Below are 14,438 nucleotides of genomic sequence, written 5' to 3'. Positions count from 1 at the left end.
TAAAGGATTGCTGTCGTCCTGTTCTGGCGGCAGAGGGTAGGAACACACATCCTTCCACCTTCGCGAGGCTGATGTAGCTGCTCCTCAGCCTGCCCGGGCAGGCCCACCAGTCAACGGAGCCCGGCAGAAGTAGGAAAGTAAGAGGGGTCACTACTCACCTTTGCGATCCATGCTCTTCTCCTCCCACCAATTCTCTTCTTCGGTTTCCACGTCTTCCTCTTCTTTACTGCTCTGAACTTTCTTACTTTTTTCTGCGCGGCGGGGAGCGGGTTCAATCGAGAGCAAACAATGGAGTAAAGGGGAATCGGGAAATAATAGATGAATAATAAAATAATAGCAACTGGTGTTTTATATAACGGTAGTAATGAAGGTTCTAGTTTTCCCTACACCTTTTTAAGTTCTTGGGTCCCTGAGGGCCACTAAATACAAGCTTTGCCACGTGTGGTCTCTGATTTGTAAGTTTAATGGATGAGTGTCCTCTAGATGAGTGTCCTCTAAGACACATTTTAAAATATGTTGGCTCAGACAATCACACTGCATCAGCACTCTTTGGAAAGTAATTCTTTCAGACTTGGTCTGGCTAATGCTGGCTGGTGGTGGCTAACTGGAAATATGGATTGTGTATTGCAGACTGCAACTCTGAGCCCAACAGAAAGACCCATATATTAATCAGAAATCTAAAGAAAATATTATACTCGGACTGATGCAGTACCACAAAACTGCCTGGGTCTTTGCTGGCCATTGAAACCAGTCTGCACTCTTCACCAAGAGTGTTCAGTAGTGCAGTATGTATTGCTCCCCTACGAGTTCCACAGACTCCCAGTAAACACTTTCCACAAGGAATGTCAGAAAGGAGAAGCTCGTGAACGCTTTTCCCAGCATGCTATTGTAGCCCAGAATGCATCTGCTAAGCTCATACCCAGCAGTTGGAAATTTGAATACAAAATGCACTGCTTCTGATTGGTGCATGTGCAATGATGATATTGACGCCCCTCCCATCCTCCTTATTCAGTGTATTTCGCTAAGTGAGGGTAAGAGTTTTGAGTTATGTGGCAGAGTCAGTTTGGTTGTACAATCGGTGCACTAGAGACTGCCATGGTTAATCCCCGGTGGGACCTTGCTTGCAGTAACCTGAAAGACCCTCTTTTGCATTGCAGCTGACTACATCATAGACATACAGAGCAGAGCCAGGGGTGAACAGGGTTGGACTGGGACTTAAAACCGGTCCAGGCGCCCACAATCACACATAACAGTTCCTAACTTTTCAGAACAGATTGTTTGAGTGCTACCCAAAGCTGTTTTTTAATTGCACATAATGTATTTGAAAGCATATTTGCTTAGTAACATTGGTTAAAACTAGTGTATTCACTTATGAAACTGGCACACGCTGGCAAAAAAAGTGGCCAATCTGGTTATCAAAGAGGCCCAAACTAGAAGCTTGGGCTGGCACTTCGGCATTGCCTAGGAGTGAACACAGAGCACTCATGTGCGGTGCCACACAACGCCCTTTAGAAATGCCAGGCTGTTTGCTGACCATCCCAATCAGCCTCAATTTTTCTTCCGGGGTCGCAGCCAAGTTCGATATACTCCCAGAAAATACTTATTACGAGGAATGTAAGAAAGGGGAACTTCCTGCACGTTTTCCCCGGGATTTAATTGCGTCCCAGAATTCATTGGCTCCCACACAACAGGTGAACAAACATTCGAACACAAATTGCACCCCTTCTGATTAGTGCACACAAATGTATGACACTGACTGCGTCACTTCCACCCCGTCTGCATTTTCTTTCTATGGATTGCCAGATGTACATCAGAGATTAGGGCTGAAATTGCACTGGATTTTTCTGGATTCGGAATCCAGCAAAAATGTCCAATAGATCCCGAATTAGGGAAAACAAGCATCACGTGACCCTGCTGGGCCTCTTTAATGCCCTGCATCCTCGGCGATCAGCTGTTGTCAGTGGTCAGATGGATTGCAAGATCAAAGAACTTTGCTCTGGCTTTAAAAACAAATATTTTTATTTAATTAAAACACAAAACGGTGCAGTAAAGGATCGGTGGCTGCTGACACAGCAGCAGTGAATGACAAGGAGCGGCTACTGTGCCTTAATAGGGTCAGATGGTGGGTGACTAAAAATGGGAGGCATGCATAAAGATGCATGCTTTGTGAGGGAGGGTGGCATAAAAGTGCATGCTGTGTGAGGGAGGGATGCATAAAGGTGCATGCTGTGTGAGGGAGGGATGCATAAAGATGCAAGCTGTGTGAGGGAGCCATGCATAAAGATGCATGCTGTGTGAGGGAGGGATGCATAAAGGTGCATGCTGTGTGAGGGAGGGACGAATAAAGGTGCATGCTGTGTGAGGGAGGGATGCATAAAGATGCATGCTTTATGAGGTAGGGATGCATAAAGATGCATGCTGTGTGGGGGAGGGATGCATAAAGGTGCATGCTGTGTGAGGGAAGGATGCATAAAGATGCATGCTGTGTGAGGGAGGGATGCATAAAGATGCATGCTGTGTGAGGGAAGGATACATAAAGGTGCATGCTGTGTGAGGGAGGGATGCATAAAGGTGCATGCTGTGTGAGGGAGGGATGCATAAAGGTGCATGCTGTGTGAGAGAGGGATGCATAAAGGTGCATGCTGTGTGTGGGAGGGATGCATAAAGATGCATGCTTTGTGAGGGAGGGATGCATAAAGATGCATGCTGCATAAAGGTGCATACCGTATGAGGGAAGGATGCATAAAGATGCATGCTGTGTGAGGGAGGGATGCATAAAGATGCATGCTGTGTGAGGGAAGGATGCATAAAGATGCATGCTGTGTGAGGGAGGGATGCATAAAGGTGCATAATGTGTGAGGGAAGGATGCATAAAGATGCATGCTGTGTGAGGGAGGGATGCATAAAGATGCATGCTGTGTGAGGGAGGGATGCATAAAGATGCAAGCTGTGTGACACCATGGCTGAAAACTGTTGCTTTTCCTTGCGCCGTGTTTATACACTCAGAGGTATTTTTTAGGGTTACCTTAATCTGCAGGCTGGTAAATGTCGGTTTCCATTCAGGATGTGTAAAATAAAGCAAAAATGATACTCTTTTTGCTCAACTGTGTTGTCAGGTTGGTTTGTTAAGTTATTTCTGCACATTTGAAGTCCTCTCTTATGCTAGTAGTATTTTTGCACTTTTTACAAGGCCATCTAGCCCCAACCCACCACACACCCCCTGTTCTACCATGGGATCCCAGAGTAATTTCCAGCACTGTAGGGAGTCAGTTTGGTTTTCCATCCAGAGGCTGTGGTATGGTAGGGATCCTGCTCGCAGTAACCGGAACCCTTCATCTTTTTAGCGGAAAGCTAACAATACATCATAGACAGATCAGAGCCAGGTGGAGGGGAGTGCATATTCCTGTACGGCCCCATACAGTGGGGTGACAGGGTCTCTACTCTATCCACGAACCTCCATGGACCCTCCTGGGTCTCTGCACAAGCTATGGCCCCACAAACACCATCTATCCCCCCACCGAACACTGGTCTAGGGCCTCTAAACTCCATCTAGGACCCCACATCAATGGGGCCATTGCGACACAGCGCAGCATAGACCCCAAAGGCTGGCCCAGCCATCTACCACCAAACATCCCCATTGATGCCCCCATTCCTGTCTCTAATGACCCAGAGAAGGTCACTGCTAGCACTGGACTGGTGCCTCATCCTTCGGATCCACATGCCGTTGCACATTGGGTTCAACCATGTCCACAACTAGGGTGCCATCAGTATTATAAGGAGACAGCTAAATACTAAACAAGAAGAAGACCTCACACTTTCCTGTAGTGGATTTAAATCACAGAGTGCAGTCCCCAGAAATCCTTGAGGTCTGCTATATTGGGAAGCGGCCCAGACAAAAGGACGAACGCCACAAGCGTGCCAGCGGTGGAGAGCGAGGATTGGAGCGAGCACCGGCATTCCCTCCGTGCTCCTTCCAGGAAGCCAACCTTGCCAGCACCCACAGCACCAGAGGCCTCAGCTGCTCACTGCAGCTCCTTCCAAGCAGTGACAACCAGAGGACAAGCAACTTCATGCAAGGAGGCAGGGGTGCTGCTAGGCCTGGAAAAGATCCGGGGCTGCGCTAACATCGGGACTGTGGGGACTCGGGGCTGGCTAGCCTTTTGGTTGTAGCCCCTGAGCTTCTATCCGGGGCTACGCCCCTATAGCCCCCTCAACGTGTCTGCATGGAGGTTCTCCCTTGTGAAGGTAGTAGCGCTAGCAGCCGGGTGCTCACTAACCCCGCATGCCTTTGCTTAGATTAATGCGCGCAGACCAACACTGCAGAGAACAGAGAGCATTTGGAACAGAAAGTGCTCAAGCGCAGACCCGTAGGGCCATCTAGGGACTTTAGGAGAATCTAGTGTAAAAGGCGATCATGTCTAATTGAACACATGCGTTGATATGCACAAGTAGCGACACATAATGTGGGACTAATGTTACAGTATGTTACTGTGCACCTGTCACAGCTGTGGTGGTCTTACGGCGCCATGGCTTGTCCAGTGTGTGTCCTTACGTGCCCCTGTGAGGCGTCTCCAGCCCTTAGCCTGCCGAGGAGTGGAAAAGGGCATAGGAGGAGAGAGGGGCTAAGGGGGGCAGGGGGTGAAGATTTTAGACAAACATGAAAAATGTGTAACATCCAGTGGAGAGGCTGGTGGAGGGAATGAGTTTGAATGCATGTGGCATCAGTGCAGAAAGATCCGGGCCTCGTTCATGACGCTCCTGCGAGCGCGCGGGTAATCTGTCCCTCCTTTTCTAGGTTTCCATGAATAGAGCCAGGCAACCCTTTGGGGCTATTCCTGGTCCTAGTGACAAGCAAGATGCAGGAGGCCTTGAGATGGTTGCCATTCTGAGGCGATGACTCTGTTCCGAAGATGAGAGATGTTGAAGGCTTGAACGCCTGTTGGAGTATCCATTGGGTCAACGTGATTTGTGATCTTAACCTTCACAGATAGATGGTTCAAAGATGCCCTGCAACACATGGACACAATTAATTGCTAATGGCTCTGGTGATGTGGCTCTGGTCAACCAATCGCTTCTTCATTTCCCAAGAGTACAAGACCTCACCCAATACCCTGTGCCCAGCTGAGGCTGGAAGCAAGAGCTCCCCGTTAACAGAGAGCAGCTCCCACTGCCAGTGTGGTGAGGTATCCAGACAGGGGTGTGCAAATGAGACTCCCGTGTCTACTGGACAGAGGCTTCCAATCCCGACTAATTATGGAGGGCAAAGAACGGTGCCCAGGGCCCTTGCCTAGCTCTGAGTGAGGGACGCATTGAACTTCCTTCTTGAATCAGATCGGCCTATTGTGAATAATGCGCATGCGCGCGAAACGGCGGACAGGTAGGAGGAAGAGCACACAACCCATGATTCCAAACTGCGGCTCCCCAAGAGAGACTGTTCTCTTTCTAGCCATTGGTGCACAAGAGTGGTGATGTGTGATGGTTGCCATGGTGAGGCATCCGCCGTTTTTTGTGCATGAACCATTGGTGATGTGGGAGAGGAAACCTGTAGATCAGGGGTCTGCAGCCTATGGCTCCCCAGATGTTTTGGACTAAGGAGTTGTGCAAAACATCTGGAGAGCCACATGTTGTAGACCACAGCTGTAGATTAATATGTAATATGTGTTCTGACCCTTGGAAGCATCAGGGCGCAAGTCGGAGGAACACGCGGGTGGGGGGAGTTCCCCCACTTTTTTCAGGAGTCCCTTCCCTTTTTTTTCAGAGTTCACCTTGATATGCTCATTTCTGGTGATGCCACAGTCAATTGGTATGGGATTGAGTCCCCCCGCTTTTTTTAGGATTTGACCCCGGGGAAGCATGACCCATGCCAGCTCTACTTTGGGCAAGCTATTTCAAGGTCCGAGTAGACCAGTACCTTTTTGAAGAAAGGTTCCTAAGGGAGCGGACCCTAAAATTCCGATGGTAGTGGTTTTTTAGAAATGCCCAGCGTCATCTCCTCCAAAGGCATCCATGGCCATGTTCTTAAGGTCAATGTTAGATCATTTCATTTTCAATGCTATATCCCATTTGACCTTATTTGTTGGCGGTGACATGGGTTGCCATCTCTAAGCACTATGCTTTGGACTCAAGTTCACGATTGCGTGCTCAGTTTACTCAAGTCCTGCTGAAAAGCATTTTTGGCTGTGTATCTGTGAGGTGTGTATGGGCTGACTCTAAGCAATGGGGTGTATGTGCTTCTTAATCTTTCCATTAGTCTGAAGAAAGGAGGATGGGGTATAGAAGGAAGGGCAAGGTACTCAAGATAGAGTCTGTCGTAGACGTTGTCCATGGTGGTGTTGTCTCCGTATGACCCACGCGCCAGCCACACCCTGAGTCGCTGTAGGTCATTCACCAATGACGCAGATGGAAAATAAAAGACTGGGGTTTGGAGAGCAGCTATGTTTGTTGGGGGTTGAGTGGGAGCAGGACTTTGGGCGAGTCTGGGCTTCAGACGGAGGCGGGAGAAAAGGTTTCCAGTATTAGGAGGGAGATCACATTATTAAGGAGGAAGCTGGAGCATGCACTGTGAGTTCAAGAATTACTACAGAGATTAACAGTGAACTTCCCCCCAAAGGACAGACTGCCCCTGCTTCTAAATGGACTAATAAATACAGGCCCCGCCCTTCATTGGAGAGAAACCGTGGTCCTACTTGGTGTCTCCGGCTCTTCCTTCTTGGGCGGGAGCTTCCGGGGTTTCATCTGCCGCAGCTCGTAGTCATCTGCAGGAGAGTAACGAGACAAACACTGAGCAAGGCACTTCACTGGCATGAGTGGCAGAGACTGAGCAGGAGGCGTGGCTAAGAGAAGTGACCAGTGGAGCAAGCAGCTGAGCTCAGACTCTTCTGCCTGAGCAGCCGTGCAGGCCAGGTCTACCGCCACCGCGGCCGAGGACGCTGCCGCGAGCACACCCCACCGCCGTGCTGCAAAGAAGACCACCCCCGCCCATACCCTGTAAGAAGCCAACGCACAAGTGTTGGCCCGATGTGCTTGCGAGAAGTCAAGAGTGACTCCTCATTGTGGAGCCAGTGAGGCGTAACTGAGTTTGTGATGAGCGAGCAATGCGTGCGTGAGTGAGCTTATGGATGAGCCAGTGAGTAATGAGTGAGTGAGCCCACGAGGAGTGATGGGGGGGGTCTGCAAACTGTGGCACCCCAGAAGTTTTGGACCACGACTCCCTTGATCCCTCACCATTGATTGTGATGGCTAGGTCTGATAAGAGTTGTAGTTCATAACATCTGGAGAGCCAAAGGCGGAATACCCTTGGATAAGGGAAGGAGGGAGTGAGTGAACGGGGCAGGGATGAACCCACCGCAGGAAGGAACACGTCTGGCACTTGAGGGACTGATTGCCTTACTTTCGGATCCTTCTTGAGATAACAAGCAAGTTCCACAAAGGAATGCCAATCGTTCACACCACCCTTAAGTTTGAGATGAATACCTTGGCTCGGAGCGGCAGGGTGGCCGCTAGTGTGTGCATCCTATCGCCAGAAATGCATCTGTGTCTACTGCACTTTACAGGGGAAGCCTTCTCTCAGCCTATTGTTCTTGCCACATCACAGCTGTTGCTTGTAAGCGTGTGCTGGAAGATGCCGAAGCGCACAGCGGCACCCCTCCTAGTACTTACACTCCTCGAAGATCTCTCTGTCTATCTCCTCCTTGTAATCCGTCTCCGTGGGCATCGTGGGCGGCTCCACCGGGGTCCCTGCATGGACGAGACAAAAGGAGGAAGACATTAACATGAGGACGAATTGGAAACAATGGCTCGCGGGTGGCAAAAAGCAAACAAGACAGACCTCCTGGGGCTGATTCACGGAATCTGTACTGGCGCAAGTGCAAGATAGCCCCAGTGCTGACAACATATTAGTTCTAAGCATTTTCTGAACGTTCCATGCATTTTTGGAACGTGGGCAATGCTTGACCTGGCGCTAATACCATGCCCTGTTACAAATGGGGCCAACAGGGCTCTGGTGCCAAACTTCATTGAGAGGATGTGCACTGCCACTAGGGCACTGTTTGTTGATAGATTTTGAGATGAGGCGATAAAAAAACGTTTGTAAGAATTCCCAATATAAAATCCAGTTTAATATTATTTTGACGAATATGTTAAGGTGCGTCACTGCTAAGGTCATATCACTGGAAGTAAACGGTGAAATTTTTTTTTAATTTTAATGATTTTTATTGTTAAAATATTGATTTTGATACAGATATCAACAGGTTACAGACTTTGAATAAAACAAGAACCACAAAGAAATGACATAGTAAATGATTTTGATCCTTTGTAATAGTATTTCTATAAGGCTAAGTCATTTGTTAAATTCACAGCGAATGTAATATGAACTATAATAGATATAAACCGTGTTAATATAACTTGTAGTTTAGAATTAATTATATCACAGGTCTGCAACGAGTGACTTATATGTAGTGAATATAGAGATTTGGGGGGAGACGTACCGGGAGACAGACTTGAGACATATAAGGATAGGTAGGGAAGAGGATAGGGGGGGGAATGGGTATATTGGATTATTTCATCAAAATAATCTAATCATTTCAAACATTATCAAGTTCTAGCATTTCTGAATAAGTATGGAAATATGAATAATGATGCTAATATAAGGGTGTAAATTTATGTACCATGAGCCGTTGCATTAAAACAGTTAAGATACCTGGTGAAATAATACCATTTAGCATTATATTTAGAATCAATGAAACTCAAGTCTCTTTGGGTGAAGGAAGTTGTTGCTAGCCCAGCTTTATCCAAGAAAAATGGTGTCGCGATACTTATTAGCAAAAAACAACCCTACAAAATCCTTGCCCAAGATGCAGATACAGATGGTAGATGGGTTTGGGTGAAACTGCAAATTGACACGACACAATTATCAATTCTCAACATTTACGGACCTACACTACCAGATCCCTCCTTTTGGAATAATATCAAACAAATGATTTTGAAAAATGATTTCGTCAACCTGATAATGTGTGGCGATGTCAATCAGGTCCTTGACCCCTTTTTGGATCGAAAATCCAGTTGCATATTTAAACCCAACAAAACTCACAAATCCTTTATAAATTGTCTGGGAGAGACAGGTCTAATTGATTCATGGAGGATATCTCATCCTTCACATTTGGATTATACCTACCATTCTCCCCCACACAACACATTGTCACGTATTGATTATATTTTTGCTACAAAAACTCTTTCAGGATCCATTATAGACTCCAAGATTGCCAATATCATTATTTCTGACCACGCTCCTGTCATTACTTCCTTCTCCCTTACAGATATGAAAAAGGGTTCTCCCAGATGGAAACTTAACAATTTTCTTTTAAATGATCCTAAATCTATTCAATCCATCAACGCTTTCATTCAACAATACTTTAACGAAAACCAAGATCAAGATACCTCCACTGTCAATAATTGGGATGCTTTCAAAGCGGCCCTTCGTGGTCACATAATGGCCCTATCAGGCAAGAATAAAAAAATCAGGAAAAAACATCTCGATGATCTTTACTCTAAACTCACTATTGCAGAACAACATTATTATACTGACACTAACTCAGCTAATCTACGACAAGTCATTAAGATACGCTTTGAAATCAATAAAGAAATTACTGAGTTGGCGGCAGGAACCATTCTTAAGTATAAAACTAAGATCTATCAAACTTCTAATAAAGCAGGTCAAATGTTAGCCTCTTATCTAAAAACGGTGAAATTTTAACAAATTCCACTAGTTGATGATGTCCGTCCTTTCTATTGTAAATAGTGTTCCCCAAGAACACGAACTAGTATCCAGGCCTCACTAGATAGCGCTGCTGGATCAACTTTCCCGCGCCATTGAGCAGGCCGGCTGGCAGCATCTCATCAGTTTCGCCAAAGGAGCGAAGTGGCTAACATGCACCAAATTACTCGATTTAGTTTCCCTTGCATTAGACATTCCTAATATTGTTTTGGGTGGGGTGGTGAGTAAGCTTTAATGGGGAAATTCTGCCATGTAACTTCTGTCTAACCCCTTAAATACTGAGCTATTATGCATTCGTATGCAAAGAGGACAAGCACACTCGCCCATAGCACTGAATTCCAAATACAGGTTATTGCCGACTGTCACTGGACGTCTTCGCTGCATACCCTCCCACGACCCTCTACATCCCAACCTACCACATTAACGCAGCTAGCAATGTAATTGCGATACCCCTGCTTCTCCCCTTGGGCTTTCACGGGACGTAACCCAGTAGGAGACAGTCACATGGGAGGTATAGACGGAGACCGCTTCTGGGGAAGTTGTAGCGCTCTGGAGCCGTTAAACGACTTTGCAATGCAGTGCGCCGGTCTTACTCGTCAGACTTTCACACGCCTGCCTAAATGTCAAGGGCTAAAGCAAGTATTATTAGTGTTTGACCTGTTTCTAAAAGTTCGCAATTTTGGAAAATACGTACATAGGCGAGTAATTTGATCAATATCACCCAATTTGATGAAATAGGGGAGCTGGGAGAAGAACTCCTCCCTATCTCCACAATAGACATTGTGCCGTGGGGACACGCAGTCTAGTGTTGGGTGGGGGCGGGGCCTGGGAGTTCGAAGGGAAAGGAAGTGACGTGCCGAGAGTCAGCACTATACGGGAAGCAAGGAATAAAGTTGCATGCTTCCTACGCTCCCGAGCGCTTGTTCTTCTTCTTGCTGGTAGACTTTTATCCATCAGCGGTGATTAGTGGATGCCGAGGCTTGAGCCTCATTACTCCATCTTCTCGGGTTGAGTGTGTAGTCGTGGGTTAGGATTCTTCTTGGTCTGTGTGGTCTTGTCACAGTAGAGCTGGTTTCACAGGGTCTTCGCAGTGATGGGCCGAGGGTAGCGGTCGAAGGGGTTTGCAGTGGTGGCAGTGAGTCTTCTGATCAGAGGGTTCGGGTTCTGATCCAGTCCTTGGCAGAAGTTTTTACTCAGCTTCGCTAGATGTTCGTCCAACATCTCGATGTCCAGGTCTCTGTGAAGGTCTGCTATCCATGTGAAGATTGGAGCTCCAGACGATATCCGCAGGGCCTTGTTCTGGACTATCTGAAGACTCTTCCGGTGTCGCTCATGGCAGGTCATCCATGCTGGGGAGGCATACGTCAGGGTTGGTCTGATGATCGCCTTGTAGACGTTGATCTTTGTCTGGAGGGGCATTGACTTGCTCTTCAGGAGAGGGTACAGCGCTGCCATCTTTCCTGTTGCCTTCTGCTGAGTATTCTCGATGTGGCTTTCCCAGTTGAGTTTGCTGTCCAGGGTCACACCAAGGTAGCGGCTGCTGCTCTCCCATTTGATGTTCTCCCCGTTGAGGCTGATGTGTGGGTGCTCCTTGATCTTCTTTCTGGTGAACAGCATTGCGGTTGTCTTGCTGGTGTTGAGTTCTATCCGCCAGTCGCTGTACCACTTCGCAATGGTATCCAATGAAGCTTGCAGGTTCTTCGCCACTTCCTTTTCGCTGAATGACTGGGAGATGACTGCAACATCGTCTGCATACAGCGCCAGGTCGGTCTTGTGGAGATCTGTCAGGATGTCGTTGGTGAAGAGGTTGAACAGGAAGGGTCAGAGTTTTGATCCTTGTGGCACGCCTGCTCGGATGGGATGTGCTCCTGTGCCCTCGTCCTCTGTTTATAGTGAGGCGCCGTGCGGAAGGCCTGGTATGAGGGAGGGGCAGACCCCCTACCATCCTACACAACATTGGCACTGAGCAGATGTGCCTGCACACACAACGCCTCGAGTGCAGGCCCGTGTGCCTCAACCAGACTCTGGGGAGCGGCTTTACATACGAGGGCTATGCGTCCAAGGTGGTCACTAGTGAGCCGCGGGGAGCGGCAACAGAGCCCACACCACATATACGGTGGTTGACAGTGGGATCCCACCGTGGGGGCGGCGGATGCGGCATAGAATTGGCACCAATACACCGCAGCCAACAGACACGCCCAACTGGGAACGAGGCCCTGCAGCAGAATGCCGGAAATAAAGAGAAGCATTAGTGAGTCAGTTTACCACAGTCAGACAGACAGAAGACTAACATGTCAGACCAAGAGATAACAGACACAGTGGCAATCACACCACCCATCCGCGCACACCAGCCATAACTCAGGAACCCATAGCACTACAACTGTCTAGTACTTTTGACATCAGCAACACCAGCAACATGGGGCCCAGATGGGTCAGATGGGTAAGAGATTCTGAACTATACATAGGGGTGATGGGGCCAATGGAACACCACAGAAAACAATGCCTTCTGGAGCTGGCGGTAGGACCAGCCACAAGGAATATCATTGATGAGCTACCAGAAGACTCCATTGACACTTTACGAGGTTTACTGACAGACTGTTTCACTCCACACACCAACGTGGATTGTGCGAGACACGTGTTTCATTCCACCAGACAAGAAAAAGGGGAAACCATGGGTGCCTTCATGATGAGATTACGCATCAAGTTAAAACACTGTGATTTCAACAACTATTCCAATAATAAAGCAATACGCTCACAAATAATTGTGGGCTGCGAGTCCAGATTTTCTGCGAGAAGTTACTACAAAAACCTCGAACACTAGAAGAGATATTGATGTTAGCGAGGGCAGCATTAGCCATGGAACTACAGTTGGACACCAAGAACAAGAAAATAATGTCCACCTCAATACCTGACACGATCCACAAAATGGCCACCGTACCAGGACCCAGACCGCAAAACGAACCAATCTGTCACCGGTGCAGATATGAATTTCCTCATAAAGGCACATGTCTGGCAAAAGGTCAACTGTGTTTGGTGAGTGGTGGAGATAATCATTTCAAATCGATCTGCAGGGTGTCCAGAAACCCCTCAAAGGGAGAAGGTGAAGGCAGTGGCCCGAGCAGACACAAGGACAGAACCAACACTGCAGGTATGGTGACATCGTCAGCGGTTGCAAAAACACAAGGGCAACACAAAGACAGGGCAGGCGGGAAAAAGACTCCAGGGAGGAGAGAAGAACGAGTGAAAGAAGGCAATATCCTATGACAGCGGCCTGTTCACTCAGGAGATCCAGACGACACGTCAGGTATTTGGTGGAACAGTCTCCATCAGAGAGCGAGTCCAGCTCATTGGAAGGGGACCAGAGACCGACAGTATACTTATACAAATGGCGAAATAACAGGCCACAGAACATAGCCCAACATTAACTAATGCAAATAGATGACCTACAGATGATATTTTGGATGGACACAGTGGCCACTGTAAATGTCATAAGTGAACAGGTATATAAGACCATACCACAAGCATCTAGGCTGACCCATCAGAAGTCGACATCCACCCATATGGGTCAAAAACCCTGCTACCTTGCAAGGGATACTTTGAAGCAACATGTATATACAGAAAACAAGAAGAGGGAATCCCAGTACACGTGTCAGCAACAGTGACCGAAAGCAGATGCATTTTAAGGTTCAAGGCTGCCATAGATATGGGATTGATACACATACTCTACAGGCTAATTGTCAACAAGTACATAGATATGGTGGATAAGGAAGATCAATTGTTCCCAACGCTGTGCAAAGGAATAGGCAGACCAGACTCCACATCGATGAAACTGTTCCACCTGTGGCCAAACAGTACAGGGTCATTCATGTAAACATACAGAAACGAGTAGAAGAGGAACTACATAAACTACTAGAACAAGACATAATAGAATCAGCATCGGGACTAACACTCTGGGTAACCCCCATCGTACCAGTGCCAAAGAAAGGATCGTAAGCCATAAAACTGTGTGTAGACATGAGGAGACTAAACCAAGCAATAAAAAGGCAACAACATCAAGCCCCTGGTATCACTGATATGATACACTTGCTAAATGGGGCCAAAGTATTTTCAAAACTTGACCTTAATAAAGGTTATGATCAATTTGTACTAAGCCCAGAATGTCGTTGCATCACCACCTTTGTGATGCATTTAGGTCTCTATAGGTACAAGAGGCTAAGCTTCAGCGTTTCTTCAGCGGCTGAAATATTTCAATCCAAAATACACAATGTTGTAAACATATCACAAATTGCATTAACTATAGCAATTATATTTTAGTCTTTGGCACCAGTGTTGAAAAAGACAATGACACACTGTCCAGGGTATGCATGGAGTTAGAGGCTACAAATTTCACCCTCAACAAGGACAAATGTGAGTTCAGGAAAGGAACGCTGCGTTTCTTTGGACACATATCTTTGGAGAAAGGAATGACACCAGATCCCGACAAAGTAGCTGCGTAAGTAAGACTCCTCCTTCAACCAATGTGTCAGAGCTCAGATCCTTCAAGAGGCTTGCAAGCTACTTTACAAGATATAGTAAAGATTTTGCAACCATCAGCGAACCCCTGAGGGCACTCACAATACAACACACACAATGCCAAGAGGCCTTCGCCACCATCTGTGGAAGAAGA

The 14,438-nt window shown here is 47.3% G+C and overlaps 1 protein-coding gene across 2 annotated transcripts in view; it reads right to left on the bottom strand.

Moving 5' to 3' along the window:
• Positions 1–14,438, bottom strand: part of AEBP1 (AE binding protein 1) — a 367,991-nt gene that overhangs the window by 168,200 nt on the left and 185,353 nt on the right. Inside the window, exons 8-10 of one of the 2 annotated variants that reach the window (XM_069618951.1) lie at positions 7,660–7,737; positions 6,687–6,755; positions 159–251 (exon numbers count right to left, since the gene is read on the bottom strand). In XM_069618951.1, the coding sequence (XP_069475052.1) occupies positions 159–251; positions 6,687–6,755; positions 7,660–7,737 (240 nt within the window). The remainder of the gene's footprint in view (positions 1–158; positions 252–6,686; positions 6,756–7,659; positions 7,738–14,438) is intronic. The other variant, XM_069618952.1, reaches the window with a different exon arrangement.

Source organism: Ambystoma mexicanum, chromosome 10 (genome assembly GCF_040938575.1).
Source record: "Ambystoma mexicanum isolate Mex_15411 chromosome 10, UKY_AmexF1_1, whole genome shotgun sequence".
Taxonomy (NCBI): domain Eukaryota; kingdom Metazoa; phylum Chordata; class Amphibia; order Caudata; family Ambystomatidae; genus Ambystoma; species Ambystoma mexicanum.
Note: the sequence above shows the minus strand (reverse complement) of the source record. Positions and strands in the feature narration are given on the sequence as shown.